This window comes from Lepidochelys olivacea, assembly GCF_965140295.1.
Source record: "Lepidochelys olivacea isolate rLepOli2 genome assembly, chromosome: 1".
NCBI classification, from domain to species: domain Eukaryota; kingdom Metazoa; phylum Chordata; order Testudines; family Cheloniidae; genus Lepidochelys; species Lepidochelys olivacea.
In genome coordinates, this window is record NC_140411.1 from 213313737 (window position 1) to 213341635 (window position 27899).

At 50.3% G+C, this 27899-nt stretch overlaps 2 protein-coding genes across 12 annotated transcripts; both read left to right on the plus strand.

Annotated features, from left to right (window-relative positions):
- The first annotated feature begins 509 nt into the window (after positions 1–509).
- On the plus strand, positions 510–2473 carry LOC311517725 (protein C10). Of its 5 annotated transcripts, none has more exons than XM_084622817.1 (3): positions 510–624; positions 1630–1806; positions 2106–2473. In XM_084622817.1, exons 2-3 carry the CDS (start codon positions 1683–1685, stop codon positions 2252–2254), a joined length of 273 nt encoding a protein of 90 aa, XP_084478943.1. In that variant the 5' UTR covers positions 510–624; positions 1630–1682; the 3' UTR covers positions 2255–2473. The 5 variants fall into 5 exon arrangements, with proteins under 5 accessions (XP_084478943.1, XP_084478942.1, XP_084478939.1 ...); XM_084622816.1 differs by lacking the exon at positions 510–624 and adding an exon at positions 631–772; XM_084622813.1 differs by lacking the exon at positions 510–624 and adding an exon at positions 761–896.
- On the plus strand, positions 2471–27834 carry PTPN6 (protein tyrosine phosphatase non-receptor type 6). 7 transcript variants are annotated; one of them, XM_084622689.1, is made up of 18 exons: positions 4041–4163; positions 4415–4518; positions 4907–5124; positions 10184–10306; positions 10635–10824; positions 14447–14669; positions 15793–15909; positions 16034–16147; positions 16549–16645; positions 17107–17186; positions 17299–17448; positions 17633–17764; positions 18230–18384; positions 25518–25585; positions 26200–26351; positions 26573–26670; positions 26829–26965; positions 27342–27834. In XM_084622689.1, exons 4-17 carry the CDS (start codon positions 10246–10248, stop codon positions 26950–26952), a joined length of 1761 nt encoding a protein of 586 aa, XP_084478815.1. In that variant the 5' UTR covers positions 4041–4163; positions 4415–4518; positions 4907–5124; positions 10184–10245; the 3' UTR covers positions 26953–26965; positions 27342–27834. The 7 variants fall into 7 exon arrangements, with proteins under 7 accessions (XP_084478811.1, XP_084478813.1, XP_084478815.1 ...); XM_084622685.1 differs by lacking the exons at positions 4041–4163; positions 4907–5124 and adding an exon at positions 2471–2553 and having other exon boundaries at positions 10630–10824; XM_084622687.1 differs by lacking the exon at positions 4907–5124 and having other exon boundaries at positions 4040–4163; positions 10630–10788.
- The last annotated feature ends 65 nt before the right edge of the window (positions 27835–27899 follow it).

Genomic DNA, 27899 nt, shown 5'->3' on the forward strand with positions numbered 1-27899 from the left:
GACTCCTTACCAATTTAACAGCACAATACATATGCTAACAAATTTAAAGTCTTTGTCTAAATTTGTTAGCAGATGCATTGTGCTGTTAAAGCCATATAAAAAAATGACTGCCCTCCCTAGCTGTGTTCTCCTCCTTTAGGGAGCGCAGCGCATCCCCGCCCCTTAGGGGTGGGGCTAGCCCCAACTCTTTCAGGTACCCCATAGCCCCTAAAAATCTCTTTTTGTCTACTCGGAGAGCACCACCCGACTTACACTACTGGTGCAGCAATAAATTCGCTAAAGGCAGCGCACTCCTGTGCCCATACCAGGGCTCTAGCACTTGTCCCAATCTCCCTTCTAGTCTGAAAACCAGCGTTGGGTGGCTGCGGCTGCGCCAGACAACTACTTCCTCCCTCCCCTTTCCTCTACGTTTCTGCCTTTCTTCCCCTTCTCTGCACGCTATTGCTGCCGGGGGCGCGACTTTTCGTTTACACCAATAGGAAACCACATCATCTACATATTGCTGATTTCTTCAAAAGCCCTATTTTGCGGGGCTCAAAATAGGAACCGCGTGGCATTGGGGGCCCCGACATCTGCGTGGGCGTTGTCCAGAGCCGCCAAGAGGGTTGCGTGCCTGGCTTGCAGGTCACCCTCAGCAATAGCGCTCTGCGGCCGGGGTGGGGACCCGCGCTCGGACGGGCTCCCTTAGTGATTTCAGCTCTTTTAGTATTTGTCTAGCAGGTTTCCTGTTCTGCCAGGAAGCCTCTGTGGCTGGTGAATGTCAGAGTTGGGGGTGAGACCAGCTGTGCTCCGGTGCACTTGGCGGGGGGTGTTGCACGATCTCCCGCGGGGGCTTTGCGTCGGGCGGTCCCTGGCTACGAGGGTGTGCCTAAGCAGCCCGGGCTCGGCGGGGTCAGGTGGGGCGCCGTACGCGGCCAATAGTGGGGGCTGCTGCGGGAGGGGGGGATTGCGGGGCGTGTGGCATTGGGCGGCGGCGGGAGTAGGCGTGGGCCGCTGTGCAGAGACGGCCTCTCCGCGGGGCGTAGGAGAGGTGCAGCGGGGACCAATTTCCTCCCCCCGTCTGCGGCGGCGTGTCCTCGCGGTCCCTCCCCCGCAGCCGTGATTCCTCCCAGCCGCTAGACGTCAGGACGCGGGCAGGCTCGCTCTCCTGCTGAGGCAACTTCTCCCGCCTGGCCGAGCCCATGGGCCTGGCTGGGGCCTGCCGCGCCGCCAGGGCGCGGTGATGTGAGCGCCCCTGCCCCATGCCCAGCCTGCAGCGCCCCATGGCTACTCCGGCCCAGCCCCCGCCGGGCTCGCTGGGCGCCGAGCAGGTCAAAGGTGAGGGCGCGGGGGGGCCGGCGGATAGCGGCGTCCCCCTGTTCCCCCTCCCAAACTTCTCTCGGCCCCCAGCGAAATGCGGCAGCAGCGCGGAGTTGCGTGCTGCGCGATACCCAGCGTCTCTCCCATTGCACAGAGGGGAAGCGCCCTCCATGGCCGGCGGAGCGGGAGCACCGCCATCCCTAACCCACTCCCATGGCCAGGTGCGGGCCTGACTCCTCAGCTCCCCTGGCAGAGAGGGCTCCAGCGCCCCTGGAGAGGGGGGCTTGGGCGCCGCGGCGGGCTTTCACTGCTGTGTCTGTCTGTCCCTAGTGGTCCTCGCCGAGGTCATCAAGGCTTTCGGCTCCCCGGAGAATGCCCAGCGCATGGAGGAGGCCCGGGATAACGCCTGCAATGACATGGGCAAGATGCTGCAGTTCCTGCTGCCCGTGGCCACCCAGATCCAGCAGGATGTGATCAAAGCCTATGGCTTCAGTAATGATGGGGAAGGTAGGTTTGCCCTGGTTGGGAGGGCAGGGCAGAGCTGGGCTGTGGCAGGTTTCCCTTTCCTCCCTTTGTGTTTGAGGGTCCCTCCTGGGGCAGGGAGCACACAGCCACGTGGGTCTAGGGGAATGGGCAATGCAAGCAAAATCTCAGTTTAGCTGTTGGTTCTATGCACAGGATTCTCCACCTACAGCTCCTTTGTCTGGCCACAGGATGGTATCCTTGGTAAACCTACCATCTGTGGAATCTTGTCACCAGTTAGATTTGTTCTGAGTTGTTTTCTTTCTCCCCCTTCTCTCTCTTAGGGGTCCTGAAATTTGCCAGACTGATAAAATCTTATGAGTCCCAGGATCCAGAGATTGCAAACATGTCCGGGAAGCTAAAAGCCATGTTCCTGCCTCCAATGACACTGCCCCCACATGGGGCTGGGACAGGGGGTGTGGCTGCCTCCTGAAACTGGAATCCTCTGCTGGCCTTCCTGGTCGAGGTTGCATGACACTCAGTGTGTGAGAGTTTTCGGCTAGCTGTATTCCAGGACTGCTCTCCACCATTATCATCAGTGTGCTGCAACTGGTCAGAAGAGCCACCTGCTTCCTGGAAGCTCTGCAGCAACTGGCTTCTTTGTGCATCTTTGGTTTTTGTGCTTGTGAATAAAAGCTGCTTTGAAAATGTCCCCCTGTGTTTCTGAGTGAGTCTTTGTCCAGTCTGGATCCTAGTGCTGCTTCCTGGGAAAGAGGGCACTCCCCACTGAATGTAAGGCAGAAGGGAGTTCTGATTATCTCCTCCCCTACTGGTAATCCTGTAATCCTTGTGGCTCTGCCTTGAGGAGACCACCTTGCATGAGATAAATTTGAGAAAATCATGATTTCCCCATACCACACATCTTAGGCCTGGAAGTAGAAGGCTTGAAACCAGTTAACATTGCTAAACATCCAGTCTTACAGGCCCAGCAGGGAGTGCTGTAGGCCGGCACTGAGAGGCAGCAGAGTGAAGGGGGTTCAGAACTGGAACAGCAGGCATGTAGGTGTGGGGCTACACGTATACCTCTCAACCTGCCAAGACCCAAGCATCAGATGCAATGGTTCTGTCTAGTTTAGGAAAATAGGTTGTGTTTAAAAATGTGGTAGCAGAGATGATTTAACTAATGTGTTTACACACTAGTTTAGGTGTGTTTAACACTGTTAGCGGGATCCTAGGGTTGACCACCACAAGGTAACATGTTTTTAAAGGTGTTAAACTGTGTCTTCTTAAAAGATAGTGTTTAACAATGTATAAGTTAAAAGATGTTGGCTAAAGTATTCTTAAACACAATTTCTTCTTCTAGTCTAGATAGGGCCAATGTGTGACAAAGACCCAAAATGAGGGGCACAATATATTATTGATGCAGGAAATTTAAGAAGCTGCACAATTCTTGAGTGTAAAGGCCTCTATAACTCAGGGTTGGTCTACAGTAGAAAATTAGACTGACCCAGCTACATCGCTCAGGGATGTGAAACCCCTGACTGATGTAGTTAAGCTGACCCAAGTCCCTGTATAGGCAGCACTAGATTGATGGAAGAATTCTTCTGTTACCCTAGGTACCACCTGTCGGGGAGGTGGATTTACTGCAGTAATGGGAGAACCCCTCCCATGGCTGTAGTAAGGGTCCACACTGAAGCAGCACAGTGGCATTTTAAGTTTAGACCTCCAGGTGCTTTCTTGGATTTAGAGGCTGATAAAAGGGACCTGTGGTGGGAGAAATAGATAGACCTGTAGCATTTAAAGTGTAGACATAGCCTCAGCCTCATGATTCTGCATTTCTGATGTCATTAATTTTCAACAATAAAAGTGAGGGAACACCACATTTGTGGAGAATGTAGGTACTCTGGGATTTGAATGAGGGGCATTTGACTGATGTGACTGCAGGGCAGGAATGAAGGCCAATGGCAGAGCTGTGTGGGAACCCCAGGACTGGAATAGGAGATGAGCTGCAGGACAAGACTGAGGGGCATTGACAGAGCTGTGTGGGGAGCCTAGGACTGGAAGGGCCGGGAGCTGTGGCTCAGGTGGCAGCTTCCAGGTGACCAAGTTTTATTTGCTTTTGCGTTCTCTGTGATTCTATTACCAGTCCTCCAGTGAGGGCGTAGACTTAGTGGGGCGGAGGCAGGGAGAATAGGCAGTTCCTCCCTTGCTCACCTGCCCACCCCCTCCGATTGGGTGTCCCCTCCCCCAGCAGCCTATCTATTTATTAACTTCGGCTCAGGGAGAGATTTGCAAGTGGTGAGACAGAAGCCCTTTGTCCTGGGCCCGGTTGCCTGATCTCAGGCTTCTTCCTTCTCCCTCTGCCCCATGTTCGGGGGGAAATATTAGGGCTGGAGAGAGAGGTAAGTGGCATTCAGAGCCTTAATGACTGGATTAGACGCACATGAGTCAGGGGACTCTTACCAGCCCTGATCTAGGAATGTCAGGTCTGTTAAACATCTTGTCCCAGGCCCCATAAAATTAGCCATGCTTTCCCTCTGGGTGCTACCCCCACTCCATGGGTCTGTAACAATCTTCAGTCCTGCACCCCCTTCCCAGGAAATTCTTCCTGTCTCCTTGGTATCTTCAGTATTGTTTATCTCCTTTTTACTAGGATCCTCTGGCTGAGAGCTGCAGTACTCCATCCCCTTGAGCCTCTCTTATTCCTTCCTTCTCTGTGGGGATCCCTGTGGCTGGGGACCTGATGCCATCCTGTGGGTGAGTGTATTTTTCCAGTGGCTTTAGGGTCTGATCAAAGGAGCCTGTGGTGGGAGAAATAGATAAGTGAGAGGCAGACATGGGGAAAGTGAAGACCATAGAGGGAGTGGGCAAGGAGGCTATAAGGGAGCAGGAGTGATGGGATTCAGCAGGGCTGTACTGGGGGGGTCAGTACTGCTCACCCTAGCAAAAGTAAAGGCTTATTTGCACTCAAGCACAGATGGGGAAGGGACTGGCCCATGTCCCATGGCAAGTCAAAGGCCGAGCCATAAATAGAACCCCTGAGGCCAGGCCTCTCCCCACTCTAAACCATTAGCCCTGCTCCCCTTCTGGAGCTGGGAATTGAACCCAGGAGTTCTGACACTCACCAGAAGTGTTTGTTATGCAGATTCCAGCAGACAGCACTGCAGGACGGCACCTTCAGAAAGCTTCCTATACCGCCAAAAGGGCTGGCAGCTGAATTGTTTTGAAATGGCCACTGAAATTCTGAATTCTGCAGAAGGGTCTGGATTCCACAGTGTCACAAGAGTCATGGAGCCCAGCATACTGGGGGCCCCTCTCCACCATGGCTTGAGCCACTTGTCCCTGACTGACATCTAAGCCATGGTCAGTACCCAAGGAATTGAAGTCCTTAGCACTGTAGAATTGTCAGTGAGAATGGAATGAGGACCTTTAATGAGGTCTCTCTTTTCCCTCCCTGCCCCCATGCCCATGGTACAAGAACACAGGGGCATAGCTCCAATGCTTATTCTTCCCATGCTTATTGTATAAGTAGGGGCATAGCGAGCAGATCGAGGGACGTGATCGTCCCCCTCTATTCGACATTGGTGAGGCCTCATCTGGAGTACTGTGTCCAGTTTTGGGCCCCACAGTACAAGAAGGATGTGGATAAATTGGAGAGAGTCCAGCGAAGGGCAACAAAAATGATTAGGGGTCTGGAACACATGACTTATGAGGAGAGGCTGAGGGAACTGGGATTGTTTAGTCTGCAGAAGAGAAGAATGAGGGAGGATTTGATAGCTGCTTTCAACTACCTGAGAGGTGGTTCCAGAGAGGATGGATCTAGACTATTCTCAGTGGTAGAAGAGGACAGGACAAGGAGTAATGGTCTCAAGTTGCAGTGGGGGAGGATAAGGTTGGATATTAGGAAAAACTTCTTCACTAGGAGGGTGGTGAAACACTGGAATGCATTACCTAGGGAGGTGGTAGAATCTCCTTCCTTAGAAGTTTTTAAGGTCAGTCTTGACAAAGCCCTGGCTGGGATGATTTAATTGGGGATTGGTCCTGCTTTGAGCAGGGGGTTGGACTAGATGACCTCCTGAGGTCCCTTCCAACCCTGATATTCTATGATTCCCGTCTGTCTTCCACGCTCTCTTTTCTCCTCTGGAGGAGGGACCAGGCAGAGCACTAACATAGCAACTGCTAGATCTGGTCTGTCTAGTCCAGTCTCCTGTCTCTGACCACAAAGTGGCCACAGCCAATTACTTCAGATGAATGTGAAGAAAAGCCATTGGTTTATTGTGCAATAACTTGTTTCCAGGAGAAGTTTCTTCCTTAGTTAGTGGTTGGGTTATGTTCGGAAGCAGGAGACATACTATCCCTCTGTTTTTTCTTATCTAATGTAAATGTGGATGTTCTTGTTATCCATCTAAATGTCCAATCTTTTTATGAATCCTGCTAAGCCCATGGTATCAGAGAGACAAGGTGGGCAAGGTAGTATCTTTTATTGGACTAACTTCTGTTGCTGAGGGAGGCAGGCTTTTGAGCCACACAGAGTGCTTCTTCAGGGCCTCACCAACAGAAGTTGGTCCAATAAAAGATAACTACTTCACCTGCCTTGTTGCTCTAATATCCTGGGACTGACATGGCTACAACTACACTGCATACAAGCCCTTGGTATGGCAGTTTGCAGTGCTGAATTCCACAGACTAATAACACGTATTTAAAAAACAGATTCCTTGTTGATACATTTTTACATTACATTACATTAGCTGCCTTTCAATGTCACTGACAGTCCCCTTGCTCATATGTTATGAGAAACAGTGCATAGGAGTGCCTGATTCACCTTCACTATCCAAGTCGGTATTATTAGACAGACAGCATAGTCAGGTGGAGTCAGGAGACCTGGTTTCTGTTCCAGGCTCTGTCACTGACTTGCAAAGTTTCCAGGAGCAAGTCACTTTCCTCTCTGTGCTTCTTCACCTCTCACTCTTTGGCCTGGTTTACCCTTAAAAATTAGCTCAGCCTAGCTATGTTGCTCAGGCAGGGGTGTGAACATTTTTTCACCCTGGGCACCATAGTTATGTTGTAAGCGCCAGAATAGACATGGCTAGGTTGAAAGAAGGATTCTTCTGTTCACCTATTTACTGCTCTTAGGCCTGGTCAACCAAATTTCCAAGTGTAGGTATAACTATGTTGCTCAGGGGTGTAAAAAATCCACCCGCTTGAGCGATACAGTTAAATCAACCTAATCTCCAGTGTAGACAGTGCTAGGTCCCCCAGAGAATTCTCCCGCCAACCTAGCTACCGCCTCTCTGGGAGGTGGAGTACGTACGCTGACAGGAGAGCTACCTCCTGTTGGCATAGGTAGTGTCTTCGCTGAAGCGCTACAGTGGCTCAGCTGCACCACTGCAGCATTTTAAGACAGATGAATTTACTACACTGACAAAAAAAATCCTTCTGTCACTGTAGGAAGTGACAGCTGCAGCCTTTGTTTTGTCTATTTAGACTGTAGGCTCTTTGAGGCAGAGGCTATCTCTGTGTCTAATATGAATGCATTGCCTAGCACAATGCTGACAGTCTTCAGTTGCTTTCTTTGATGGCTACTGCCCGTTAAGCAAATGTTTCATTGAACCTCCACAAGGACACCCAGGTTCCAGTTAATTTAGAATCCAGTAAGATGTAGGATGACAGAATTTCAGCTCTTACCCCATGCTACTTGCTTTTCTTAGCAGCCTCTTGCGAGGGCCTTTAATAAAAGTTTTTTGAAAGCTACTTCAGCCAGTTTTCCTTAATCCACTATTTTATTGATAAATTCAAGGAATTATAATAGATGTTCCTTTGCAGAAGCTGTGATGCTTGTCCCTGTTTGTTATGTTCACACAGAGGGTTGGTTTATAATGCTATTTTTAATCATCGTTTCAGCCAATTTTCCTGGTACATAAGTAAGACTCTCTAGTCTATAATTCCCATGGTCACTCTTAGTGCCTTTTTTCAAGGATTGGTACATTTGCTACCCTCCAGTATAGTTGCTGATTTTAATGAGAGTGCATATTCTTGTTAGCAGCTCATCTGGTGAGTTTTATTTTTGCCCAAGTGCCTATTGCTGTTTAACTCCTTATTCTGATACCCTTGTGACAATCAGACTTTATCTCTGTGATCTAAACCTGCCCCTGCTACAGTGGAGCTGTAATTTCTGCCTACTCTTTACTGGACAATGATGCTTTTGAATCATTGACATCTCTAACAAGATGTCTTTGTCTAACCTGAGTGCTCCTTAGCACCTATTGGCTGCTGCCCAGTCCTAGTTGAAACAGTTCCATAAACTTTATTTTTCTGTGCCGGTAATCTAGTTCTACCTTGACTAAGTTGCTGACCATTCTTTGTATAAATTCTCTCCCTCCCCCTGCCCCCCATCAAATTCCTGTGCCTGTTAAATGTAAATCCCTCTTCTTAACATTAGTTCGTAGCCATATATTGAGATTCTGAAGTTCCCCTGACCTAACTGGTCTTTTGTATGGAACTGGAAGCATTTCAGAGCTGCAAAGCCCCTGGAACTAAGCATTCTTTCTAGCAATCTAAATTTAGCTTCCAGGACTTCTCTCCTACACTTCCCCGTGTCATCAGTTTCAGAGTGTACCACAGGCTCCTCCTTAGCCACCACTAGTAGTCTGTCTAGATGTGTAGGATCTGCCACCTTTGTAGCTGAACAGTTTTTATAGTCACCAGTTATCAATAGTCTAATGATCAAATCTCCACAAAACACTCAGCCTGTGTACATCTCACATCTATATCCCCATCTCCTGGAGCACCCTTCTTGTGGTGAGGAGGAAAGACCAACCTCCTCTATCTCTGTTGGAAGATGGATCCCATCTCTTTGACCCCCTAGTTCTCCACTTCTGCCCCTCAAATGGAGTCTTGGGAAAGTCAGTTCTGAAGTGGGACTGCTCTGTAACATCCCTATATGCTATAGCTATTAATATTTCTCTCTGCATCTCCAGTTTAGCTACTTTGGCCTTAATATGCTGTATGTGGACTCTGCAGGCCCCATGTTGCGTGCACCAGGTGATGCATATGCAATTTGGTTGTGTAGGTATATGTGCTGCATTCTGAACAGTAACCTGGGTAGCCCCAACCCTGGCTGATCCACTGATGCTCTTTATCTCTGAGGCACATCCCAAAAGGACGGTCAAGGGCAGGGAGAACAAGGAAGGATGGTCTTGTGGTTAGAGCACTGGACTGAAATTTGGGAGACCTGGGGTCAATTGCCTGGCTCTGCCTCAGTCTCTTTGGGCAAGTCACTTCATCTACCCTGTGCCTCAGTTCCCCATCTGTAAAATGGGAATAATACTTCCCTACCTTGCAAGAGTGTTGGGAGGGTACTTTCTTTCAAGCTCAGCTAGATAGTTCAGAATAGCTGAGTATAGTCTCAGCTGCTTTCCGACCTCCATGGAGTGGTTTACCTGGTGCCAACAGACATTGTGGGTTGGGACTAATTGCACCACTGCAGCTGCTGGGCCAGCATTTGCGGTCTGCATTGGCCGTGGCAGCTGTGCAGTGACCCTGTACAAGTTGCTATGATCTGCTCTGCACCATTGCAAGAAGCTGTGTGTATTTGGTGTAAGTCTGTTACTGACATGTTGGTGGGGAAGGGAGTTACAAAGCCCAAATGCGTGAGTGTAGACAGAGCCACAGACGAGGTCACCAAAGTAACCCCACTGTGGGTAGGCAGGGAACACACCAAGAATAACTGAGAAGAAAAAGGGAGGGGGGAAAAAAGCCAAAAGGAGAAGCAGAAGTTTGTGCAAAGCAGCTCAGGGCTGAGGAGCTGATGGCTCAGCTACGCTTCCTGTTCCCTGAGTTGTGCGCTATCTGAGCCACGCACTTGCCTTGCTTCTGTTTGTGCCCTGCCACAGGGAGAGAGTGAGTGAGAAGGGGAGGCAGAGTCAGAGAGAGGAAGATGGACTGAGAGAGGGGGACACTGGAGAGGTAGATGGCCAGAGTAACGCATCAGGAACTCAGCATTAGGGAGTCGAGCAGAGACAGCAGACGCTTACTTCCCTTTTCTTGCCAGCGTTAAAAGCGCCTTTCTTTACGTTTTTCAAGTTCCTTTGATTGTAGCTACCCAGCCCCTTGGCTGCTCTCCCTCGACGATGGTGAGGTAAGAGCGGTGCTGAGAAGGGGGTGGGGGTGGGACAGGTGTTGGGGAATCATCTCACTTGCTCTGCTCCCTCCCCCCCCCAGTACAGTCCTTTTCTGGGGATGGGCTGGGATCATATCCCAGGGGTGTGTGACAGAGGACCTTCCCAGGCCATCTGTTCTATGACCCCCTCAAGGGTTGGGATCCTTTTCGGGGGACCACTCTGCTCACTGTATGAACCCCTCATAGAGATATGGCTGTATACCCTCTGTCTGACACCATTCACTCTTTTCTACTCTCCCCTAGGTGGTTCCACCGGGACCTGAGTGGACTGCAAGCTGAGGCCTTACTCAAGGGACGAGGAGTTCATGGAAGCTTCTTGGCTAGACCCAGTCGAAAGAATCAGGGAGATTTCTCCCTCTCTGTCAGGTGGGTAACTCAGACGCCATCCTGCCACATTGTCGCCATCCCAGGGATATGTGGATGCTTTGCTCTCTGCTTCTTCCCCTGTTTACCAATACCATCCCCAGGATATATAAGAGGCTGTGTTTTCCAGCCCCATCGCTCCCTCCCTTCATCCTGCCCTCTGCCCAAAAGATACCCGAGTGGCATCATTGTCTGACCCACCCTCCATCCCTACTTCCTGGCCCCATTGCCCCTGCAGTCCGTCCTGGAAGGGACTTTACTTTCCCTTCCCCTTTTCCTGACCCTCTCCTGTACTTCACCAGACTCCTCTCTGCCTCTTCCCTCAGGGTAGGTGATCAAGTGACCCACATTCGTATCCAGAACACCGGGGATTATTATGATCTCTATGGAGGGGAGAAGTTTGCCACGCTGTCTGAACTGGTGGAGTACTACACACAGCAGCAGGGTTCACTACAGGATAAAGATGGGACTGTAATAGACCTGAGGTATCCACTGAATTGTTCCGATCCCACTACAGAGAGGTATGGAGTAAGCAGAGCAACTATGAGTCTTTTACTGAGGGGCTAATGCCCAACTCTACAGCCTCGCCCTGCACATCTGGAGACTGAGGGGCTAGTCCCGTGGTATGCCCCTCTTCACCCCCCTGAACACAGTTTTGGTACCAGACTGTCTGGGACTGAAAGCATAGCCCAGCCCCAACTCCAGAACTAACTAACTATAAAATGCCCCCCTCTCCGCTCCTTTGCACGCAAGTCTGTGAAATTTCAATGTGGGCCCTGCTTATATTTGGCAACTTTGACTTCCGCTGTCTCATCGGTTTTGCTATTTAAATCTTGTTGCTAAAAGTGAAAATTGTGATGCTAGTTACAAGAAGAGGCCTCAGTCCAGTGTATGACCCAATGCCCCTCAGTCCTGCCCTGCAGCCCCCATGCTATTCCAGTGCTGGCCTCTCCACACAGCTCTGCCAATGCCCCTCACTCCTGCCCTGGAGCCGCCTGCTATTCCAGTCCTGGGCTCCCCACACAGCTCTGCCAATGCCCCTCAGTCTTGCCCTGCAGCCTCCTGCTATTCCAGGCTGGGCTCCCCACACAGCTCTGACTCTGCCCCTCAGTTCTGCCCTGCAACCCCCACTGCTATTCCAGTGCTGGGCATCCTGCTGATGGACCTCTCAGTCCATGCTATTCCAGTCCCCACTTAGTCTCCCTCCCCTCCCCTATTTGCATGTGTCTTTGGCACTGTGTTCCTAAATCAAATCAGGTGGTTTGCACTGTGTTGTGCTCTCAGCCCCCTGGCGGTGGGTAGCTGTTCCACAGCGGTGCCCCTCGCCCTGGGGCAGGGTTGTGGTCCTGTGTGGGGCGCAGCACGTGTGTCCCTCAGCGTTTTCTCTGCTCCAGTCAGGGCCGTTGGCTTGGGCTGGGGCTCTGCAGCTTCCTCCCTTACTATTGCGGTTGGAAACTTCTCTCCCCCCAGCTCTTACGAAAGCTCCTTTTCTCACTCTCTCCCTGAGAGATTTTCCATCACGTGTCTTCCCTGAGCTGGGCCACAGGGGGATTAACTATTTCCTCTCTGCAGAGGGGGAGAATAGAGGCCCAGCCCTGCAGTGAGACAGGGCAAAAAGAGCCCCTCGCCCCGGCAGGAAGGGCTGCCTGCCTCCAGCCCCCCCCCAGAACCCCAGGCTGGGAGGAGCCTGCCCTAGGTATCTGAAGACAGGCCAGCTCTTGTAAGGCATAATGAGGCTTTCTTCATTGCCTGGCCCCATTCACGTGATCAAGGTCAGGGTGAAAGAGGGTTTATATATCACTGTTATGTGACAGCCAAGGTCCACAGCCATTTACTTCAATGTTAGTGGGTGTGTAAATCACAAACTGAACCTCGATGGCTTGCTAATCACATAGCCATTTCTTCCTCTCCAAACAGCTCCCTCTGCCCCTAAGCTGACATGCAAAATGATCAGCCAGTCGCGTGTGCTTTTACTAAGTCACCACAGCCCGATGCTCAGACAAAGAAGAAATGTTGGGAATCGCTTTGGTTTGTGAGTAGTTTTATGAATCTGTTCAAGGTAGAAACAACCACTGGTTCACAAGGTAGTTACAGCAACCACTGAAGCACAGCCTGGACTTCAGAACAGGAGCATGAAATTGCCACAGCACTGATTAAATGTGAAAGAGGAGGTGAGGAGCTCATTGTCATATCAAACATGCCTGGGAACAGTGGCCTCAGGAAGAGGATTTGAAGTAAAACCAACTGCTTCTGAAAGAAAATTTGACAAATTCAAATAAGAAAACACAAACAACCCCAGCTCACAACAGCTGAGGAAGTCCTTCTAGCTGGATGGTCGAGAGGAGCAGATCAAGGAACTCCAATCTGACTGGGAACATCAAGAGGAAATTGCTGATGATGGGACCCTGTACAGAGGATTTTGTGTCGTAATACAACACAGCATGAAGTGAGAAGTACTGATCATAATCCATGGCCTCCAGCTGGGTACTAAGAATGCAAAAGAGAGTTGGAGGTTACCTTGTCCAGCCACACAAGAATGCTGCCACAAAGGTAATAAAATTTAAATAAGATACCTCTGTGAATAGAGGAAGCCAAATACAAAGGGACGGCTGACATCACGAGATACATGATCACCCTGGGTCTAGGGTAGATCTAGCTCTACTATAACTAATAAGAACCTCTTATTAGTGAGCAAGTACTCAGCTTCTTAGAAGATTGAGCTGTTGCAGACCATGCTGAGTAGAAGGGAATAACCATTATGAAGCACTGAGCACACCAGGGGATTCCAGATGTGTTAGTAGCAGAGAATGGCCCACAATTCACAAGTGGCTCATTTCTGCTCTCTGCATTAATGTATCAGTTCTGCACTGCATGCCACGCCCTTACGTGCACTCAAATGTAGTCATTTAGCAGAAGTGTTGGTACAAACAGCAAAGAACTCGAGAATCAAAATTAAAAAGGGTCGTGGCAGATTCACAGAATCCCTATTTAGTTTTATGAGTCTATCACAACTCACCTCACAGGCTTTCTTAGAGTCCCCAGTTCAGAGACCCATGGGCAGCAGGACACAAACCTTAGTGTCACCAGCTAATAGACTTCCTTAGCCAGAGACCAGTGACCCTGGAGTGCTTACCAAAGAGCAAGAAACTGCACTAGAAGAAAATTGACAAGAATGCTGGAGTCACCCCATTGCAAGTGGGAGAGAATGTTAATTCCAAACAGGAAGGGGCTGGAAACCTTGTCAACAGCTGCACCACTCACCGAGAGGTTGTGTCATAGCCTCTCCTGAGGGTCAGTCTTACAGGAGGAACAGAAGACATGTAGACAAACCCAAGGAGTTTCCATTGGCGCTCTGTATCTAGTGGACACGTAGAATGCTACTGAGAAGGCTTGTGCAATGGGAGAAGTAACACATGTGCCTAGTGACTGACAATGAAAATTACCAAGAGTAGTGAACACAGACAGACCTACCTCAATGGCCAAAGAGATCCCTGCCAAAGGACCTGTTCTGGGAACAGGAAGTGGCTGTGTGATCTGAAAGCCATCAAGCTTCAGAGATGACACATGTCCAATCAGAGTCAGAATAACCTTCTCCTTTGTCAGGGGATGCAGGTTATTTACCCAGATCAGGCAATTTAGACATCCCATCTGTGTGTGTGTGATATTAAACTGGCTGTACTGGTTGGGCATTTGTATTGTTTCATTTGATTTTCCAAATAAAGGGGGAATTGTAACTGTAGCTACTTACATCACTGGATACTGACCCCGGCTGTGCCCTGCAGTTAGTCACTGGGTAGTGACCCCTGCTTTGTTCTGGGCCAGAACATACAGCTCTTAACATCTCTCTACCCCCACAGCGTCTCACAGTTATTAAACCTGTCTTCCACTTAGCTTTCCTTGGGCTCCCTGCCCCTGGCTCACCTGTCCCTTCTGTCCCAGGCCCCATCCACCTTGGCGCTCCTCAGGTATTGTCCCTCCTGGCTTCGCTCAGCCACAGGCACCTTCCACTCATCTCCCCTCTAACTCTTGTTCCCTCCACTTCTTTCCCTCATCGCCATGTGCCCCAGGTCCTGTCCCTCACTTGGCTTCCCTCTGGCCCCTCCTCCCCCCGCTCTTGTCTGACCGTGTCCCATTTTCTCCCAGGTGGTACCATGGGCATCTATCTGGCCCAGCAGCTGAGTCTCTTCTCCAGTCCAAGGCCATCCCTTGGACTTTCCTGGTGCGTGAGAGCCTCAGCAAACCTGGTGACTTTGTCCTGTCTGTCCTGACTGACCAACTTAAAGCTGGGCCTGAGGCCCCACCAACTGGGGCTGCTGGCACCCCTGGGGCACGGCTTAAGGTCACCCATGTCAAGATCATGTGTGAGGTGAGAGGGATGGGGCAGGGTGCAGGGAAGGGAGCAAGCAGAGTGAGGAAAGGAAACATTTATCTGTGGCAGCTGTTTGAACTATTCTATCAACAGGAAGATATGGAAACTGCTGGAATGTTTTTGTATCCAATAATGTATATGAAATCCATGCTAAGGGCTGGGCTGCCTACTGTCGGGTTCCTTAGTCCTTGCCTGGTCTGACCAGTGGCTGCATAGGATTGTTGATTTTGCTGCATCCAGGATGAGGGAGGAGTCTAGTGCAGACACAAGTGGCAGGAAGACCGGAAGGGAGCTTGGTAGCAATGGGAGCTCCTACATTGGAGGGAGCAGAGATGTGCAGAGCCTCAAAGGCCAGCGTAAGGTGCTGGCCTGTGAGATTGAAGGAGAGGAGAATCTGGAGACTGAACCAGGCAGTTATGCACCTGGGACAGGGAACAAAGTGTGACACGGAGGCCAAAGAGGAAGACAGCGGAGAGAAGAAAGGTCAGTTGTTTCTGGTCTCCTTGGCTCTGTGGGGTTCTTCAAACTTCATAGGGAGTTCCAGAAATGAACTACTGAGCTGTGATGAGAAGCTGAGGAGCTACAAGCAGGAGAGGAGACCTTGTTGAGGTCCCTAAGCCTAGCCTGATCAACCCACACATTTACTAGGTCTTCTCTCACTCCATACCATAATCCTGCTTTGAGGATGCTTTGAGCAGGGGATTGGACTAGGTGACTTTCTGAGGTCTCTTCCAACCCTAATCTTCTATGATTCTAACATGGGTGGGTTTGGGACAGTGGAGAGTGTATGCAGGTGAATTATGGGGAAACAAAACAACTGACCTTAAACAAGAAATGGGGGGAAGTTGACTTCTCTGGGTTTCCATGCAGCAGGACACCTAGGGTCAGCTCACCAACTTACAAGTTTGATGTCATCAGAACAAGCTCTCAGTTGTCCATCATGCCAGGAGGGTGTGACACATACCACATGAGATGCAGCGCTTCAAACTCAACAGGGCAAGACCTACCCAGGGCTTCATGTCCCAGTGTAACAATCTCCTGTGGCACTGGTTGTAAGATATACCATGGGAAGCAGTGGGTCCATTAGGGGATGTGAATAACACAGCTTAACTCTCTCCAGAATGGGAGATACACAGTTGGAGGTGCTGAGATGTTTGACAGCTTGGCAGACCTAGTGGAGCATTTCAAGAAGACTGGAATTGAGGAGGTGTCCGGATCCTACGTGTACCTGAAACAGGTAAATGGGGTCCTTGTGTCAGGAGTAGTTTTGGAGGCTTCATCCTCTGTCCCTGTCTACAGCATGTGTCCAGCTCCGTTCTATCCCTCTTGCTCACCAAACCTTTCCCTTCTTCCTTACCCAGCCCTATTATGCCACCAGAGTGAACGCAGCTGACATTGAGAACAGAGTGCATGAACTAAACAAGCAGAGCCTGGCTGAGGAAACAGCCAAGGCTGGATTCTGGGAGGAGTTTGATGTAAGTGATTGTGTTGGAACTGTCTCCATGTCCTTCTGGGAAACCCTGCTCCCAATCTCATTCTCTTTCCCTTCTCCATTAATGGATTAATCTCTATGTAATGTCATCTCTGTACCTGGCCCCTATTACCACAGAATCTGAGCATCTCACGCTCTTCAATTAATTTATCATCCCCATACCCCTGTGAGCTAGGGCAGGGTATTAGCCCCATTTTGCGGCTGGGGAACTGAGACTCAGGAAGGCTGTGCAGAGCAGGGAAGTGAACCCAGCTCTCACGAGCCTCCTAGGCTACTGCCCTAGCTACTGGACCATCTTTACTCTGTGTGCTCCCATTCCCCTCAGTGCTCCCCCCACAATCACAGCAGGTTGCTCTGCCGTAACGATTACCCTTCCCCTTTCAGAGCCTGCAGAAACAGGAGGCCAAGCACCTGTATGATCGGCATGAGGGGCAGAGACCTGAGAACAAGGGAAAGAACCGGTATAAGAACATCTTGCCCTGTGAGTCCTGCCCTCCCATCAGGAAAAGATCAAGGGGCTGCATGTTCTTGCCTGAGCGGGAAGGCTTGCCACACAGAGCCCTGCCTAAAGTTACCCCAGAGGAAGTCTCAACCTGGCTGGGGTTTATTTGCCGTCCCGTGGGGATGAGCTACAAGGGGCCCCTGACTGGGTATTTAAGGCCATAAAGGATTTAGTGAGAGATATTGCCTCCTCTGCATGGCCTTGTGGGGGTGTGTGTGCGCACATCTGGATAGACGGGCTCATTGGGTTGATCCGGCTCAGAGGGTAAGTGCGGGGCACTGGGTTACATGGGCTTCTTGGTCTGATCTAGTATGAGGGATGGTGGGGAAACAGGGTTTGATGGGCCCATTGGATTGACCTGGAGTATAGAGAGTGGGCTACATGTGGGACCAAAGTCTGAATACCTCACTGTTGTGTTAACCCCTTCCTTGCCTCCCTAGTTGATCATTCTCGAGTCATCCTACAAGGCAGGGACCCAAATATCCCCGGAGCAGATTATATCAATGCCAACTACATCAAGGTGAGCCTCCAGAAATGCTGCCATGTCTTGAGGAGGGGGGGCAGGGAAAGGGGCACTGGACTCCTGGTTCCTGTAACCCCTGTCCTTCCCTTGTCCATTTGCCCCTCTGTAGAACCAGCTGATCAGCCCAGATGAATTCACCAAGACATACATCGCAAGCCAGGGCTGCTTGGATGCCACCGTCAACGACTTCTGGCAGATGGTGTGGCAGGAAAAATCACGCATCATTGTGATGACCACCCGGGAGGTGGAGAAAGGGAGGGTACGTGTCTCAGAGGGCCTGCTGCCATGTCTCGCACCCATCCTTCCTCCTTTCTCCGTCCCCCTTCCTTCCCCCCCCCCACCCCGCCACTCACCACTTTACCTTTTCCTTTCTCCCTAGGGCTTTTTCTTCTCTGTTAGCCTCCTTGTTTTAGTCTTCACCTTTTCTTCTTGTTTCCTCACAGAACAAGTGCGTCCCCTACTGGCCAGAGGAGGGCAGCACGAAAGAGTATGGTCCCTATATTGTGGAGAATATTGGAGAACATGATGCCCTAGAATACAAACTCCGACAGCTCTCTCTCTCACCAGTTGACAACGTGAGTACCACGCTTCTGAGCATTAATTGTTCCTGGGACTTTAACTGTGGCTAAGCCTTCAAGGTTGGGAATTTGTAACTGTGGCATTTCAGGTAACATTAGGCAAAGGGAAATGGGACCTGTAACTTCTACCTTCCTGGTTCCAGTCTGGTCCCTGATTTGGGAGATGTGGGAGACTGGCAGGCTCGAGGATCAGGGCGTGGAGCATGGGCGCCTTCACCTCTAGGTCCCTGTTCCAGTCCAGCCCTCCAGTCCAGCTGGAGGGCTTCATTGACCTATTGTTTCCCTCTCTCTGTCATTTGTTGTTTGGAAACTAAGTTGGCCTGTTCTCAGTCTGGAGGTTAGTGGGCAGAGACCCTCAGTCCCTTTGTCATGCAGGATGGGAACCTAAGGGATTGAGGGACATGGGGAGGATGGGGTGGAACTGGGCACAACCTACCATGTGTGCGTTTTGTTGCCCCCTAGTGTAAGGCTGTGAGAGAGATATGGCAGTACCAGTACCTGAGCTGGCCAGACCACGGAGTCCCCAGTGAGCCTGGAGGGGTGCTCAGCTTCCTGGACCAAATCAACCAGAAACAAGAGAGCATCCCTGAGGCTGGGCCCATAGTGGTGCATTGCAGGTGGGTGTGGGGCAGTGCCTGCTTGTTTCAATGTTCCTGCTGCTGTGCTACAGGGAGTGGGTTGGGTGACTCTACAGGGGGCAGTCTCCCCAGACGCCACACTCTGCAGGGGTCATAGTGCTGCTGGAGGTGGCCTCTGTAAATTGAACACCCTGATTGCTCACAGTCATGAAAGATCATGTCTGTTCCCTGTGACTCTCGAGTGAATCCCTTTGTTCTGGCAAATCCCAGTGCTGGCTCTTCCATTCCACCTCCCTAGAATCATAGAATATCAGGGTTGGAAGGGACCTCTGAAGGTCATCTAGTCCAACCCCCTGCTCAAAGCAGGACCAATCCTCAACTAAATCTTCCCAGCCATGGCTTTCTCAAGCCTGACCTTAAAAACTTCTAAAGAAGGAGATTCCGCCATCTCCCTAGGTAACGCATTCCAGTGCTTCACCACCGTCCTAGTTAAAAAGTTTTTCCTAATATCCAACCTAAACCTCCCCCACTGCAACTTGAGACCATTACTCCTTGTTCTGTCATCTGCCACCACTGAGAATAGTCTAGATCCACCCTCTTTGGAACCCTCCTTCAGGTAGTTGAAAGCAGCTATCAAATCCCCCCTCATTCGTCTCTTCTGCAGACTAAACAATCCCAATTCCCTCAGCCTCTCCTCACGAGTAATGTGCTCCAGCCCTCTAATACTTTTTGTTGGCCTCCGCTGGACCCTTTCCAATTTTTCCACATCCTTCTTGTAGTGTGGGGCCCAAAACTGGACACAGTACTCCAGGTGAGGCTTCACCAATGTCGAATAGAGGGGAATGATCATGTCCCTCAATCTGCTGGCTATGCTCCTACTTATATAGCTCAAAATGCCGTTAGCCTTGGCAACAAGGGCATACTGTTGACTCAAATCCAGCTTCTCGTCCACTGTAACCCCTAGGTCCTTATCTGCAGAACTGCTGCCTAGCCGCTCGGTCTGTAGCAGTGCATGGGATTCTTCCGTCCTAAATGCAGGACTCTGCACTTGTCCTTGTTGAACCTCATCAGATTTCTTTTGGCCCAATCCTCTAATTTGTCTAGGTCCCTCTGTATCCCATCCCTACCCTGCCGCGTATCTGCCACTCCTCCCAGTTTATGTCACCTGCAAACTTGCTGAGGGTGCAATCCTTGCCATCCTCCAGATCATTAATGAAGATATTGAACAAAACCGGCCCCAGGACCGACCCTTGGGGCACTCCGCTTGATACTGGCTGCCAACTAGACATGGAGCCATTGATCAGTACATGTTGAGCCCGACAATCTAGCCAGCTTTCTATCCACCTTAGAGTCCATTCATCCAGCCCATACTTCTTTAACTTGCTGGCCATATCAAAAGGTTTGCTAAAGTTAAGGAATAAAATGTCCACTGCTTTCCCCTCATCCACAGAGCCAGTTATCTCATCATAGAAGGCAATTAGGTTAGTCAGGCATGACTTGCCCTTGATGAATCCATGCTGACTGTTCCTGATCACTTTCATAGAATCATAGAATATCAGGGTTGGAAGGGACCCCAGAAGGTCATCTAGTCCAACCCTCTGCTCGAAGCAGGACCAATTCCCAGTTAAATCATCCCAGCCAGGGCTTTGTCAAGCCTGACCTTAAAAACCTCTAAGGAAGGAGAGTCTACCACCTCCCTAGGTAACGCATTCCAGTGTTTCACCACCCTCATAGTGAAAAAGTTTTTCCTAATATCCAATCTAAACCTCCCCCCCTGCAACTTGAGACCATTACTCCTCGTTCTATCATCTGCTACCATTGAGAACAGTCTAGAGCCATCCTCTTTGGAACCCCCTTTCAGGTAGTTGAAAGCAGCTATCAAATCCCCCCTCATTCTTCTCTTCTGCAGACTAAACAATCCCAGCTCCCTCAGCCTCTCCTCATAAGTCATGTGTTCTAGACCCCTAATCATTTTTGTTGCCCTTCGCTGGATTCTCTCCAATTTATCCACATCCTTCTTGTAGTGTGGGGCCCAAAACTGGACACAGTACTCCAGATGAGGCCTCACCAATGTCGAATAGAGGGGAACGATCACGTCCCTCGATCTGCTCGCTATACCCCTACTTATACATCCCAAAATGCCATTGGCCTTCTTGGCAACAAGGGCACACTGCTGACTCATATCCAGCTTCTCATCTACTGTCACCCCTAGGTCCTTTTCCGCAGAACTGCTGCCTAGCCATTCGGCCCCTAGTCTGTAGCGGTGCATTGGATTCTTCCGTTCTAAGTGTAGGACCCTGCACTTATCCTTATTGAACCTCATCAGATTTCTTTTGGCCCAATCCTCCAATTTGTCTAGGTCCCTCTGTATCCTATCCCTGCCCTCCAGCATATCTACCACTCCCCCTAGTTTAGTATCAAATGCAAATTTGCTGATAGTGCAATCCACACCATCCTCCAGATCATTTATGAAGATATTGAACAAAACCGGCCCCAAGACCGACCCTTGGGGCACTCCACTTGACACCGGCTGCCAATTAGACATAGAGCCATTGATCACTACCCATTGAGCCCGACAATCTAGCCAGCTTTCTACCCACCTTATAGTGCATTCATCCAGCCCATACTTCCTTAACTTGCTGACAAGAATACTGTGGGAGACCGTGTCAAAAGCTTTGCTAAAGTCAAGAAACAATACATCCACTGCTTTCCCTTCATCCACAGAACCAGTAATCTCATCATAAAAGGCAATTAGATTAGTCAGGCATGACCTTCCCTTGGTGAATCCATGCTGGCTGTTCCTGATCACTTTCCTCTCATGCAAGTGCTTCAGGATTGATTCTTTGAGGACCTGCTCCATGATTTTTCCAGGGACTGAGGTGAGGCTGACTGGCCTGTAGTTCCCAGGATCCTCCTCCTTCCCTTTTTTAAAGATTGGCACTACATTAGCCTTTTCCAGTCATCCGGGACTTCCCTCGTTTGCCACGAGTTTTCAAAGATAATGGCCAATGGCTCTGCAATCACAGCCGGCAATTCCTTCAGCACTCTCGGATGCAACTCCTCCGGCCCCACGGATTTGTGCACGTCCAGCTTTTCTAAATAGTCCCTAACCACCTCTATCTCCACAGAGGGCTGGCCATCTCTTCCCCATTTTGTGATACCCAGCGCAGCAGTCTGGGAGCTGACCTTGTTAGTGAATACAGAGGCAAAAAAAGCATTGAGTACATTAGCTTTTTCCACATCCTCTGTCACTAGGTTGCCTCCCTCATTCAGTAAGGGGCCCACACTTTCCTTGGCTTTCTTCTTGTTGCCAACATACCTGAAGAAACCCTTCTTGTTACTCTTGACATCTCTTGCTAGCTGCAGCTCCAGATACGATTTGGCCCTCCTGATATCATTCCTACATGCCCGAGCAATATTTTTATACTCTTCCCTGGTCATATGTCCAACCTTCCACTTCTTGTAAGCTTCTTTTTTATGTTTAAGATCCGCTAGGATTTCACCATTAAGCCAAGCTGGTTGCCTGCCATATTTACTATTCTTTCGACTCATCGGGATGGTTTGTTCCTGTAACCTCAACAGGGATTCCTTGAAATACAGCCAGCTCTCCTGGACTCCTTTCCCCTTCATGTTAGTCCCCCAGGGGATCCTACCCATCCGTTCCCTGAGGGAGTCGAAGTTTGCTTTCCTGAAGTCCAGGGTCCGTATCCTGCTGCTTACCTTTCTTCCCTGCGTCAGGATCCTGAACTCAACCAACTCATGGTCACTGCCTCCCAGATTCCCATCCACTTTTGCTTCCCCCACTAATTCTACCCGGTTTGTGAGCAGCAGGTCAAGAAAAGCGCCCCCCGTAGTTGGCTCCTCTAGCACTTGCGCCAGGAAATTGTCCCCTACGCTTTCCAAAAACTTCCTGGATTGTCTATGCACTGCTGTATTGCTCTCCCAGCAGATATCAGGAAAATTAAAGTCACCCATGAGAATCAGGGCATGCGATCTAGTAGCTTCCGTGAGCTGCCGGAAGAAAGCCTCATCTACCTCATCCCCCTGGTCCGGTGGTCTATAGCAGACTCCCAGCACTACATCACTCTTGTTGCACACACATCTAAACTTAATCCAGAGACACTCAGGTTTTTCAACAGTTTCGTACCGGAGCTCTGAGCAGTCATACTGCTCCCTTACATACAGTGCTACTCCCCCACCTTTTCTGCCCTGCCTGTCCTTCCTGAACAGTTTATAACCATCCATGACAGTACTCCAGTCATGTGAGTTATCCCACCAAGTCTCTGTTATTCCAATCACGTCATAGTTCCTTGACATCACCAGGACCTCCAGTTCTCCCTGCTTGTTTCCAAGGCTTTGTGCATTCGTATATAAGCACTTGAGATAACCTGCTGATCGCCCCTCATTCCCAGTATGAGGCAGGAGCCCTCCCCTCACAGACATTCCTGCCTGTGCTTCCTCCCGGTATCCCGCTTTCCCACTTACCTCAGGGCTTTGGTCTCCTTCCCCCGGTGAACCTAGTTTAAAGCCCTCCTCACTAGGTTAGCCAGCCTGGTGGCAAAGATGCTCTTCCCTCTCTTCGTAAGATGGAGCCCGTCTCTGCCCAGCATTCCTCCTTCATGGAACACCATCCCATGGTCAAAGAATCCAAAGCCTTCTCTCCGACACCACCTGCGTAGCCATTCGTTGACTTCGACGATTCGACGGTCCCTACCCAGGCCTTTTCCTTCCACGGGAAGGATGGACGAGAACACCACTTGTGCCTCCAACTCCTTTATCCTTCTTCCCAGAGCCACGTAGTCTGCAGTGATCCGCTCAAGGTCATTCTTGGCAGTATCATTGGTGGCCACGTGGAGAAGCAGGAAGGGGTAGCGATCCGAGGGCTTGATGAGTCTCAGCAGTCTCTCCGTCACATCGCGAATCCTAGCCCCTGGCAAGCAGCAGACTTCTCGGTTTTCCCGGTCAAGGCGGCAGATAGATGACTCAGTCCCCCGGAGGAGAGAGTCCTCTCCTCTAAGTGCATCAGAATTGATTTATTGAGGACCTGCTCCATGATTTTTCCAGGGACTGAGGTGAGGCTGACTGGCCTGTAGTTTCCAGGATCCTCCTCCTTCCCTTTTTTAAAGATGGGCACTACATTAGCCTTTTTCCAGTCATTCGGGACCTTCCCTGATCGCCATGAGTTTTCAAAGATAATGGCCAATGGCTCTGCAATCACATCCGCCAACTCTTTTAGTACTCTTGGATGCAGCACATCCAGCCCCATGGACTTGTGCTTGTCCAGCTTTTCTAAATAATCCTGAACCACTTCTTTCTCCACAGAGGGCTGGTCACCTCCTCCCCATGCTGTGCTGCCTAGTGCAGTAGTCTGGGAGCTGGCCTTGTTCGGGAAGACAGAGGCAAAAAATGCACTGAGTACATTAGCTTTTTCCACATGCCTATCACTAGGTTACCTCCCCATTCAGTAGGGGGCCCACACTTGCCTTGACCACCTTCGTGTTGCCAACATACCTGTAGAAACCCTTCTTGTTACTCTTAACATCCCTTGCTAGCTGCAACTCCAAGTGTGATTTGGCCTTCCTGATTTCACTCCTGCATGTCTGAGCAGTATTTTTATACTCCTCCCTGGTCATTTGTCCAATCTTCCACTTCTTGTAAACTTCTTTTTTGTGCTTAAGATCAGCAGGGACTTCACTGTTAAGCCAAGCTGGTCGCCTGCCATATTTACTATTCTTTCTACACATCGGGATGGTTTGTTCCTGTAACCTCAATAAGGATTCTTTAAAATACAGCCAGCTCTCCTGGACTCCTTTCCCCCTCATGTTATGCTCCCAGGGAATCTTGCCCATCAGTTTCCTGAGGGAGTCAAAGTCTGCTTTTCTGAAGTCCAGGGTCCGTATTCTGCTGCTCTCCTTTCTTCCTTATGTCAGGATCCTGAACTCGACCATCTCACGGTCACTGCCTCCCAGGTTCCCATCCACTTTTGCTTCCCCTACTAATTCTTTCCTGTTTGTGAGCAGCAGGTCAAGAAGAGCTCTACCCCTACTTGGTTCCTTCAGCACTTGCACCAGGAAATTGTCCCCTACATTTTCCAAAAACTTCCTGGATTGTCTGTGCACTGCCGTATTGCTCTCCCAGCAGATATCAGGGTGATTGAACTCCCCCATGAGAACCAGGGCCTGTGATCTAGTAACTTCCTTTAGTTGTCGGATGAAAGCCTCGTCCACCTCATCCCCTTGGTCCGGTGGTCTATAGCAGACTCCCACCACAACATCACCCTTGTTGCTCACACTTCTAAACTTAATCCAGAGACACTCCCTTACATACAATGGAACTCTCCCACCTTTTCTGCCCTGCCTCTCCTTCCTGAACAGTTTATATCCATCCATGACAGTACTCCACTCATGTGAGTTATCCCACCAAGTCTCTATTATTCCAGTCACATCATAATTCCTTGACTGTGCCAGGACTTCCAGTTCTCCTTGCTTGTTTCCCAGGCTTCTTGCATTTGTGTATAGGCACTTGAGATAACTTGCTGTTTGTCCTGCTTTCTCAGTATGAGGCAGGAGCCCTCCACTCTTGCGCTCTCCTGCTCGTGCTTCCTCCCGGTATATCACTTCTCCACTTACCTCAGGGCTTTGGTCTCCTTCCCCCGGTGAACCTAATTTAAAGCCCTCCTCACTAGGTTAGCCAGCCTGCTTGCGAAGATGCTCTTCCCTCTCTTCATTAGTTGGAGCCTGTCTCTGCCTAGCACTCCTCCTTCTTGGAACACCATCCCATGGTCAAAGAATCCAAAGCCTTCTCTCCAACACCACCTGCATAGCCATTCGTTGACTTCCACAATTTCATGGTCTCTACTCAGGCCTTTTCCATCCACAGGGAGGATGGACAATAACACCACTTGTGCCTCAAACTCCTTTATCCTTCTTCCCAGAGCCACTTAGTCTGCAGTGATCTGCTCAAATCCACCCCAAGATCAGGCTGGAGATCCCATTCTCCTTTCCTGTCCTAATCTCTTGAGCAGTGTTTGTGTGCTGCTGCTAAACAATGCCACGCCACACCCCAGAGGTAGCTGTATTGTAGCAGTGGGTGCAGGACAGCCTGGGAAACCCTTGGAGTTGCTGCCAGTGGTAATGCCATCTCCTGACTTCAGCTTGTGCCCTTCTGTGCAGTGCTGGGATTGGCCGCACCGGAACTATCATCGTCATCGATATGATAGTGGAGACGATCTCCACCAAGGGTAAGCTTTTCCCATGCCTGTGCTTTACCTGCAGGGCTCTGCCCCATGGCCAGTCTTCTCTGCCAGCTGGGTCCTAAAGGCCACTTCACTAGCTGGGAAATATCAGGCATGTGAGTGTGAGAAAGCGGTTCCCTGAATATCTCAGGGCCTTAATGGCAGGGGAAGGTGACCACACCCCTTTGACACAGATCCCACCCTTGGGCCGGGGTGAGAAGGAGTGCAGAGGGCTGTCACTGGGGATTGTAACTGACCCATTGGTGGAAGTCTGGCAATGCCTGCTGTCTGTCTGTCCCCGGATAGTAGTTGGATCTCTGGTGCTCTCATTTGTGGATATAACTGCCCAGTCAGTGGAGCACTAGTGTTGCCCAGGGATTGGCACTCCCACTTGGTAGACTTAGAGGCAGGCAGGCAAGGGAGGGGGAGTAGCTCAGGGCTGAAGGTACCAGTGTCTCCTTCCATCCTGGGGAGGGGGAACCTGCTGGGACTAAGTTCGTCTAGGATTTTGTCTGGTGACCTCACAGGCTGGGGATAGGTGTATGGTGAGGAACTCATTGCAGCAGCCTCCAGCCCATAACTGCCTCTTTGCACCCTGTCCCCCAATGCACCATCTCCAGGGCTGGATTGCGACATAGACATCCAGAAGACCATCCAGATGGTAAGGGCTCAGCGCTCAGGAATGGTGCAGACTGAGGCCCAGTATAAATTCATCTACATGGCCATCTGCCAGTTCATAGAGACCACCAAGAAGAAGCTGGATGTTATGCAGGTGAGAGTGGGGATGCCACGCACTCAGTCCCAGGAGATGCTGTGCTGCCAGAGGTGCTGTCTGTAATAGCCTGATCATGCCCCATTTCCTCATGTCCTAGCTTGGCATAAGGGGCCAGGAGGCAGCTGCCCTTTGTCCCCTGCCGTGCCCCATTACCCCACACCCCAGTGCTGTGCTCTGTCCCGTTCTCCAGTCCTCTCTTGTCTCGTTTTCTCATGCAGTCTCAGAAGGGGAGATCCAAAGAGTCTGAATATGGGAACATTGCGTACCCACCTGCGCTGAAGAACCAACATGCCAAGGCCTCCCGAAAGTCCTCTAAGTAAGAGCTGTGGCAAATCAGGAGTCCCCACCCTCCTGGGCGTTAGCTGTGCCCTTCCCTACTGCCCCCACCATCACCCGACCTCCCCACCATTCTGTCGCTGCCCTCCTGGCTCTCCATGCCCAGCTCACCTCTCCAACATTCTCACTGTCTCACAGGCAGAAGGAGGAACCAACAGTCTATGAAAACTTAGAGAACACCAGAGGAAAGAAAGAGGAGAGAGTGCGGAAGCAGCGCTCGTCTGAGAAGGAGAAACTGAAGGGCTCGCTTAAGAAAAAATAATCTCCCACTACAGGTGCGACTGGGGTCTGGGCTGGGATCATATTCCTGGCGAGTGGGGGGTCGTTCTTTTCTCTAGGTGCCCCAATAAGATCTTCACGTGCAGACCCATCTGACTCTATGGCCTTCTTTATGCACGTGTTTTGCCAGGATAGCTGTACTGGCAGAGCCCCCTAATTGACACAGCGTAGAAGGAGTGTTTCTGTCAGGGAGTAGCACCATGCCACTGAAGGACATTTGCTGTGTCAACAGAAACCCTCTTTTGTCAGCATCTCACATCTAGGTGGGGGTTTTGCCATACCCCCGGACCAACACAGGTATGCCAACAACTTTGTAGTGTAGACCTGCGCTCTGGCAGTACTTTTCATCTGCTGTTTTCTCTCTCTTTCCAGCTCCCCTCAGTTACAGAAGACACCTTGTCCTAGGTCAAAGTGACTGGGATCGCCTTGCTGTCCCTGCACACTCAGTCCAGTAGGCACGTCCGATCTGTTCTGCTTTAAGATACTTTTTAACTGTCAGATAAATAATATCCTCTTTAATTTTCTCTGGCCCCTAACGGTTCAGGCTCATCTCCAGCTCTGTTTGTCCTTCGCAAGCTCCTCTTATGGGAAACAGGCCCCCACAGGGGTTAACCTCAATACCAGCATAAGACTAGCTGCTCCTGCTAAGTCAGCTGTTGTTTGATGCTGGCCCTTTAAACACCTGCTGCTTAACCCCTTTCAACTCTCCCTTGATCAAAGGGAAAATTATCTCCATGCCCACCGCCTGTGCCACCATCTCCTCAGCCTTGCGGGTCCACTCGCTTCCTTGTGGTGCTGTAAATATTCATGGATTTGACATGTTGGTTTTGCTTTCCTTTGTAATTAAACCAGGATTTTTGTCTTATTCTTTTATTCTCTTGTGTTTTCAAAGTTTTCAGCAAAAATTGGGTTTTGTTTTTTAAAATACTA

Excerpts from the sequence above, each read along its gene's own strand:
- LOC311517725 (XM_084622814.1), top strand. The coding sequence starts at position 1,394 with ATGCGGCAGCAGCGCGGAGTTGCGTGCTGCGCGATACCCAGCGTCTCT. Across the intron at positions 1,521-1,629 it reads TAACCCACTCCCATGGCCAG|TGGTCCTCGCCGAGGTCATC; the intron begins GTGCGGGCCTGA and ends GTCTGTCCCTAG. Across the intron at positions 1,807-2,105 it reads CTTCAGTAATGATGGGGAAG|GGGTCCTGAAATTTGCCAGA; the intron begins GTAGGTTTGCCC and ends TCTCTCTCTTAG.
- PTPN6 (XM_084622685.1), top strand. Across the intron at positions 14,670-15,792 it reads ATGTCAAGATCATGTGTGAG|AATGGGAGATACACAGTTGG; the intron begins GTGAGAGGGATG and ends AACTCTCTCCAG. Across the intron at positions 16,148-16,548 it reads GATTCTGGGAGGAGTTTGAT|AGCCTGCAGAAACAGGAGGC; the intron begins GTAAGTGATTGT and ends TTCCCCTTTCAG.